Source organism: Alligator sinensis, unplaced genomic scaffold (genome assembly GCF_000455745.1).
Source record: "Alligator sinensis unplaced genomic scaffold, ASM45574v1 scaffold708_1, whole genome shotgun sequence".
Lineage (NCBI taxonomy): Eukaryota > Metazoa > Chordata > Crocodylia > Alligatoridae > Alligator > Alligator sinensis.
In genome coordinates, this window is record NW_005842183.1 from 694,750 (window position 1) to 703,051 (window position 8,302).

An 8,302-nucleotide genomic window follows, 5' to 3' on the forward strand; every position below is an offset into this window, starting at 1 on the left:
TCATCCACTGCCCCTGCGGGCCCGTCGCCGCCTTCGTGCCCTGGGACGGGCAGCGCAGCCGCAACCCCGTGCGCTTCCACAGCGTGCCCGCCTTCGCCGCCGCCGCCGGTACCGCCGCCCCTCCCCCAGCACCCCCAGATCCCCGGGCCTTCCCTGGGGGCCTCGGGTGGGGGTTGGCCGGGCCTTGTGGCCCTCCGGCTGCAGGGTCTTGCCCTTTGCTCGGGGCTGCCCTGTCGCAGCTTTGGGTCAGGAAGGGAGCCGCAACCCCGTGCGCTTCCACAGCGTGCCCGCCTTCGCCGCCGCCGCCGGTACCGCCGCCCCTCCCCCAGCACCCCCAGATCCCCGGGCCTTCCCTGGGGGCCTCGGGTGGGGGTTGGCCGGGCCTTGTGGCCCTCCGGCTGCAGGGTCTTGCCCTTTGCTCGGGGCTGCCCTGTCGCAGCTTTGGGTCAGGAAGGGAGGTTGCCCCTCCGCGGTGGGACCGGTCTGCACGGGGTGGGGGGTTTGCCTTCCCCTGGCGGGGACCTGGCCTCTCCCCAGTGCACGCTGCGTGTTAGCGAAGCGCCTCGCCCTGGCGTGCTCCAGGGACCGGGGAGAGAGGCGCTACATATCCTCCGTTAAAGGGCAGAAAGAAGCAGGCGCGAGCGAGGCAGACTCGGCGGGCCCCGGCCCGGGGAGAACTGGCGTTTTAATAAAGTCGGCACCGACTCTTGACTCTCCACAGAAAACCTGGGCTAAGTGTGGACCTGGCAGATGCAATCCGTGACCAAGTCAGGAGGAGGAAGAAGCCCGCTCTGTCGGGCTCTCCGCAGATGAGGGCCTAACGTTTCCGAGACCTCTGGCTCGGCTGCAGAGGGCAGAGCTGGGGATAGAGTAGAGGCCCCAGGATGTGATCCCATCCCCCGTAGCGTGCTCGTTATTGCATAACCCTGCTCGGCTTTGTAAGTAACACTCGGGGTCTTCAGTCTAACGGTTGCCCACGTCTTGCCCCCTCCACGCACTAGCCTCTTGGCTGATCGGCTTCCTGCGCCTCTTCCATCCCAAGACCCTTGGTGTCTGTCTGCTTGTCCAGTTAATCAGCTGCGCGTCTCCCTCCCACTCTTCCTAATTTAGTTTTTACCAGTTTCTCTCTCTCGTACTGGGATCTCCAGTATTGTCTTCGTTGATTCCCGTATAGCCTTGTGCTCCGTTCTTCCTGCCTTTCCATCTTAGTTGAGAGTAAAGCTGGCGGGGTCATTTAATCAACTTACAGCTGCATTTTTGTTGGGCCCCAATGTATTTATAGATGTTAGGGGCTGGACGGGACCTCACAAGATCATTGGGTAAATCTGATCGCTTGCCCTGTTTTAATGAGCACAAGGGACGTTGGAAAAATCTGATTCTTCTTGCCTAAAGAGCATGACTTGCCTAACAGGTTAAATGCAACTCCTCAAAATACAGTCCTTGAACGTGGAGAAAATTGTGCCCTCATTTAGGACCAAACCAAACTTCTGTTGATCCAGGAGTTTTTCGGTTGACTAATGGAACTTAAAGACTTACTGCTTGTTTACTGTCTTCTGTGTTTATATGTCAAGTTGTCTTCCCTATCTATCGCTGTGCTAACAGTTGCACTAAAATCAATGGGATTGCACTGGGGGCAGACTAGGGACGGATTTGGCTCCACGTGTTAAGAATATAGGGGAATGTTCTCTGCACTCGTGCATGCATATTGTTTCCCCGTATCTCTGCATAGACCTGACAGTTGATGTCCCTGGCTACGGGAAGGTGGTGCTTGACATCGGGTATGGTGGAGCTTTCTATGCCTTTCTCAGCGCGGAGAAGTTGGGTCTAGATGTTTGCTCTTCAAGTGTGAGAGATCTCGTGGATGGAGCAACTGCAGTCACAGAAGCAGTAAAGAAGCAGGTACAGTCGCATGCCCTCCTACCCTGAAAGCTTCTCTAGCCATGTGCTTTGTTCGCCGGGGAGAGTGGTTTCTCTTGGAGTCTGTTAACAGAGTTGTTACGTTTCCTGTATAACGTGGTGAGAAATAGCAGACCAATCTTTTTCAGACCTTTGTGGCTTCCATATGGTCGTCATCTCATAATCCAGTTACTGTTAAGCTCTTTGAATTGGTACAGCAGTGGTTCTGCAGTACCTTATGGTGCTGTGAGATCCTTTTTAAGGGTGCCGTGGAATGCCAGTCAATATTATCATCGTTAGGTGGGTGATCACCTGCACACGATTCGCATGATAAACCCAAAAGATTTCACGTAGGAATCCACAGTCTCCCAACCGTTCTGACCCGCTGTGGCCTTTGAGTTCTTTGGAATAGAAGAATTGCTTTATTATTTTTCTGCACACAAAAAACAGGTGAGAGCTAAGAGCTGGCAGTTTTCAATGCCTTGAGTCTAAAAGGGTTGAAATCTCCTGTGCATGGGGAAAAGGGTGACTTGATATGCAGATGCATGTGAGGGCAGAATGTGTCGTGGTCTGTCCAGCAATCGTAAGGAATGCTGTTAATAACTGTCTTGAAAATTGGGCATGGGAGAGTTTTTCAGGGATACGGGCCGGCTGTCTCTAGTTTAGTGTGCCCTGTTGCTGATAGCCACCACTAGCTGCTTCACAGGAAGGTATAGGAACCCTGCGTAAGGCAGGATTAGAATCATCTACCTCTTCTTTTTGGTTTTACATTTACTGTCTTTTGAATCGAAAGTATTTTGGGGCCTTTGTAGTGATGTTGGTGGCACAGATTCCATATAACTCTCCAGTGCACGTGTGCGTCTCACAGTGTGTTAAATGAAAAGGATGTATTTGTAGAGCTGGAAACTTCTTAGAACAGGGGTGTCAAAATCATCTGGCCCCATGGGTGAGTGGTGCAGGTCTGGTTCATGGGCTAGATGAATGGTGTGGGGTCAGCCTCATGAATCAGATTGGGCTCACAGTTTGGCCCCGTGTGTTGGATGCAGCAAGCATCCTGGACTGCCCAGAGCAGTGCTTGTGTACTGTGTCCTGGGGCGTGGGGCTCATCCACGTTTCTTGATACTGTTTCTGAATTGCTCTTTAACAGAGAAAAAGTTCTGTAAAGCTTCATTTGTACTCTGTTGCTGCTGCCTTTCTTCCCTTAGCATATTACTAAATTGCAGCCATTTTGTGTTTGAACGTTGTGCCTTATAACTGTAATAATACACAGCACCTAGCTAGGGCTTTGTGTTTTCAAAGCTGCGTACAAAGATTGACTGACTCAGTAGCTGTACAAAATAGCCAGGTTCCTTATTTTATTGGTAGGGAAACCCTGGCACATTGAAATGAAGTGACTTTTCCAGTCAGTTAGGTGCCTGCAGGTGTGGACACAGTATGACTGCAGTAGGTTTACTCTAGATATTACTCTATAATCAGCAAATGCATAACTAGCTGCTTAAGACGACGGCACATAATAAGTGCTATTATGATAACTGGGTAGTAGGTGGAGGAAGCTAGTGAAGTTACAAGGATGTCGTTGCTGAGGCAGGTTGAAGATGCCAGACTTGTACTCACTTTGAGGTGTGACTTTGCCTTGGCGTGACTTACCCAGTGTCAGACTGCGTCACACGTCTGCTCCCCTTTTACTTTGCCTAAGACCTGTCATGGGTCTGCACCCTGTGTCAGAGCCCAAGTTGACCGCTCTGGAGTTGCTTGCTATATTCAGTCCTGTTCTAGTCTGTTCTACCCCCATATTGCCTCCTGAGTGTTTGAGATTACAAAGCAGTATGTCACAACTACACATTAGTTTAAAATTGTTGGGTTTATTTATTTGAAATGTGCCCATGGCTGTAGCATGCCATGGCAAAATGTACCCACTAGGCTCTTCGTATTCTGTGTCCATTGTGTTGTATAGACATATACACCCCCAGCCAACAGTAACATGCTGGTGGGTTTTAGTCAAATGAATGATAGACCAGAAAGATGCCTCTTGATTAGAGTGCTAGAATCAGTCAAGTCTAGCCCAGTCCCAAGTAGGGGGTACACCGATAAATGGCTTTCTGGCCAGTACCTGATTATTAACCAGCCATGTTGGCTGATACTGATCCAGTAGTCGATTGGCAGCTTGGACAGCAGCTCTCTGCCAGTAAGTCTGTGTGGGGGGAGGGACATGGGGAAAGGAAGGAGCATGGCAGGGGCAGATCGAGGCCCCCACAGGAAGGGAAGGAGTGGGGCAGGGGCAGGCGTTGCCCAGCCAGGGATGTGACCCTGTCAGGAGTGGGACAGAGCTGCAGGTGGCTCGTCCACGGGGCACGGGGAGTTGGGGGGTGGGGGGGCAGCTCCCTGCTGCTGCACATACCCCCAGGGGAGGCATGTGTCCCCCAGACTTGTGTGTGGGGCAAGGGCGGGCTGTGGGCTAAGGGCCAGTGCTGGCCTCTTTCCAGTGGGGGTGCTGTGATGGGGCTGTGCTCGGGGCAGGCGGTGGTGGCGCTGGGAGGGGTGGCTACAGGGAATTGTGAGGTGCCTGTAGCCAACTCTATAGCCGCCCTGACCCAGCCCCCACATCGGGAAAAGGCTGGCACGGCCCCTGGCCCTGAGTGTGCAGTGGCATCAGCCCATGCACAAATATGGTGGGGGGAGGGAACATGCCCTCTGTGTCTCCCCAAGGTGTGTGCGCACTGGCCGGGAGCCACCCTCGGCTCTGTCCCACTCCCAGCAGGGCTGCATTCACCACCATGGCTGGGCAGCACCTGCTCCTGCCCCACTCCCTCCCTCACTGTGGGGTCCTCAATCTGTACCTGCCCACCACAGATTTACCAGCTGGCTCTCCAAGCTGCTGGGTTGCATCGCTGGCAACATGCATGCTGCATCTGTGCGTGTGCACAGCACTTATTGGTGACATTATCGGCTACACTGGCCAAAAAAAGCTGATTGCCAATAATGTTAATTTTCCTTTTATCGGTGGTGATCCGATATGGGACCAATATATCAGTGCACCTCTAGTTGCAAGGATTCTGAGGGTTTGTGTTTGCAGGTGAAATTTTGCAAATCTACAATTTTTAGACTTAAAAGAACCTGAAATAAGGAACTTGGTTTCATCGTTATTAAGGAAGCCATTGGCATTCTTAGGAAACCAAAAAGCATGCCTAGGTCTCCTTTAGAAGCTGTTAGAACTGTAGCATTAGGGTAACATCTCTGTCTACGTCTGTCACCTTGGGGAAGTCTTATTGCAGGTTGGTGAAAAGATCTGCTTGGAGCATTGGTTTATTAATCTACTCTCTGTGGTGTTTCCTAGTTCAAACCTCATCACCCTGACAGCGAAGACCTTGCATTCATCTATGGCACCATCTTAACAGATGGAAAAGATGCATTCAGTGATGAGCCAACCACCAACATCTGTGTGTTTGGAGATGCACAGGTATGAAAGCACGCTACTTGAACCGCACGGGGGAATGACTTCCTGTGCCGTGTGTATCCACAGGGTACCTGGCACATAAAGCTTCTGCTGCCTCTTGTGCTGTGCAGAATGCATAACCTCGATTTTATCCTTCAAAAGATATTGGAGTCACTCTTTCTTAAAATAGTGGAACCCAGACCATTCATACCCAGGTGGTTCACAACCTGCTTCATTCTCAGCATGTTCCTGAATTAAGGACAAGCTGCTCAGCTCTTTACCTCAGCTTTTACTTCCAGCCACCCCATGGAGTTGATTGGAGAGGCAGTGTCCTTTGAAATAACACCCAGTGAGCAGTTGGAATACCTTGGAGGCTCTGCATAGCTATTTACTTTGGTTTTACAGGTACTTTAAAGCTGGCTTGCAAACCCTCATTTTCATAAGGGCTACAGAATCTAACCTTTCAAACTGGCTGGACTGTGCTGTGGAGTACATGATTTCAGTACAGTGAGAGTAAAAAAGTTGCTGCAGATTTTAGATGTGTTTTTGCCCAGGACTAAAGATATGCTTAGTTGGTGAGATTCCCTCAGTTGTCACAGGACAGTGATCTGCGGAACAGCAATTACATGTACCAGCAAATTCTTTCACTAAAGTAGGAGCTGAAGTAAGTGGCAAGCCTGAATGCAGCGTAGTTTTAATGCTCTAGATCAGCGGTTCTCAAACTTTTGCACCTTACGTCCCACCAACCATTTTGTCAAAAAGCCCTGGTCTCACTATGATAAAAACAAAAAAACCCTTTTTCCAAGAAGTGTATTTTTACGTTTACATGCATTTTAGGCCCCCTACCTTTCTCAGGAATGCCACTTGTTTCGGAAAAGTCCCACCTACATGACCTCTGTGATTGAGAAACACTGCTTTAAATAACACCTAGAAGTATTGAATTAACTTGGTTCCTTCACTTCCGTCTGAATCTACTGAATTTCCTTGGTATTTCTTGTCCTCTGACAAAGCCATGGGCCAGAAAAGTACTGCCCAATTGTCTGCATTCATATGGGATGGAGCTGGAGTGGGGTGGGAGGCTAGCATTTGTCTTTTCTTGAAAGTCTGAAAACTCAGCTATATTTCTTCCTTCCTGACTTAGGTTGACAGGAGTCCCACAGGCTCTGGCGTGACTGCGCGTATTGCCTTGCAGTACCACAAGGGCCTCATCAAGCTGGACCAGACCAGAACCTTTAGGAGCAGTACGACCGGTTCCTTGTTCACTGGGAAAGCCGTGGAGGCAAGCAATGAACTCCTCTTGTCTGCCTCTCTTGCATATTTGGTGCTTGTCCAAGTAACAAGCTAACAGCATCAGCTTGTAGTGGGCATGGTGCAGCTGTCTCTGAACAGCTGTTCCAGCATAGTTGCTTCTGATCTGTAGTATTCCTCCTCTTTCAGCCTTGGGCTAGTTCTGAACAGAGGTTTGACAAATTGGGTGTTGGTGAGGAGCACGGTGTTAAGCGTGAATACAAAGTTCAATAGGAAGTGCTTTTCACTTTTTCACTTTTCACTTCACTTTTCACTTAGTTAACTTGCAGAAGTTGTTGCCATAGGGTGTAGAGGGAGACAGTATAGCCAGGTTCAAAAAGGGATTGGATACACTCATGGAGGCAGGTCTGCCGAGAGCTATTGAATAGAATGGCCAGGGATGCATCCTCTGACATCCCTAAACCAGTGATGATTGATGTCAGGGGGGTGGATTACTCCAGACCTGTACTGTACATATACTCTTCCTGTAAAACATCTGCGACGGCCACCTTTGGAGACTGGATACTGGGTTAGACGGACCATTGGTCTGACCTAGTACCGCACTTCTTAAGTTCTTTATTGTCCATGAGGAAGAAGGAATGATACCAGGAGACCTAGAGTAATTGGGGACATCAGCAGAAAATAAAACGAAATTTTAAACGAGGGGATAAAGCAGTCTTGGATGTCTTGGGCAATGTCACGTAGAGAAGAGATTCAGTGAAAGCTGCTGAAGAAGTGACCCTGCTGAAAGAGACATGGGGCTGCCAACAGTGGTTTAGTATATACAGTGAAATGCAAGGAAAAAAGGTGGGGTAGATTTTCACTTTATAGATTATAAACTAAGAGATATGTAGCATAAGCTTTTCTGAACCTTTTTCTCACTTCATCAGAAAAAAGCCATGTAATTTAGCGCACACTGGGCCAAAGACCCTTCTGAGTAGGAGTAGCAATCCTCTAGTATGGCTTTAATATGAGGAGAGCCAGAACCTTTCTGGGCAGCTCTGGGCACCAACTAGTCAGAGAGAGATGTCCAAACTGGAAGGAGTTGAGTGAAGAGCACCAGCAGCATGGTCTGTCACGGGTTTAATTTAAAAAGGAGGATTGTCATTGTTGCTGAACTCAAGGAACACCTGAAAGGCTGCTGATGCACGGTAGACCTCATAAAGAGGAAGGGCAAGGTACTGGAGAGGGAAAGGTTGAACAACTCTGAATCTTCTCCAAAAAGCTATTTGACCCAGAAAGAGCAAGAGTTCAGTAGCTGGACTTGCTGGAGATGATTCCAGTTCCATTCAAAGTGCAAAATGATTGAGTTAATATTAATCAGCTAGCAAATGTCATGTCTGAGCATTGTTCTGCTCTGAGCGCAGTAATGGTAGCTGGCCGTCCTGCAGCTCCAACCAGAAGTCCTTGTGGAGGCTCCTGGTTTTCAGTGCTATATACAGCAGCAGTGCACTTCCTGCCCCTTTCCCCGCAAGCAGGCTGTGAGGCTGTCATACCAAAAAGAAGTTTTTTGCCAGGGTATGGCTGATTTGCAGACCCAGGGGTGGATTAATAGGGTCTGGAAATAGGGAAGGAAGGGAGCTTGTTGGTTTTGGTCCTGGGGGTCTGTATGTCTAATTGAGGTAACAAGCAAGTGGATAGGACACCTACCCCCCCCCCCCCCCACAAAACCCCCTTTCCTTTCTT

At 49.7% G+C, this 8,302-nt stretch overlaps 1 protein-coding gene across 1 annotated transcript in view; it reads left to right on the forward strand.

Moving 5' to 3' along the window:
- Positions 1-2: 2 nt before the first annotated feature.
- The window catches only part of L3HYPDH (trans-L-3-hydroxyproline dehydratase), a gene marked incomplete at its 5' end in the record, with an annotated part of 9,265 nt that continues 965 nt past the window's right edge, over positions 3-8,302 (forward strand). Inside the window, 4 exons of the mRNA XM_006026225.3 lie at positions 3-108; positions 1,730-1,899; positions 5,231-5,353; positions 6,471-6,608. Of these exons, the coding sequence (XP_006026287.2) occupies positions 3-108; positions 1,730-1,899; positions 5,231-5,353; positions 6,471-6,608 (537 nt within the window). The remainder of the gene's footprint in view (positions 109-1,729; positions 1,900-5,230; positions 5,354-6,470; positions 6,609-8,302) is intronic.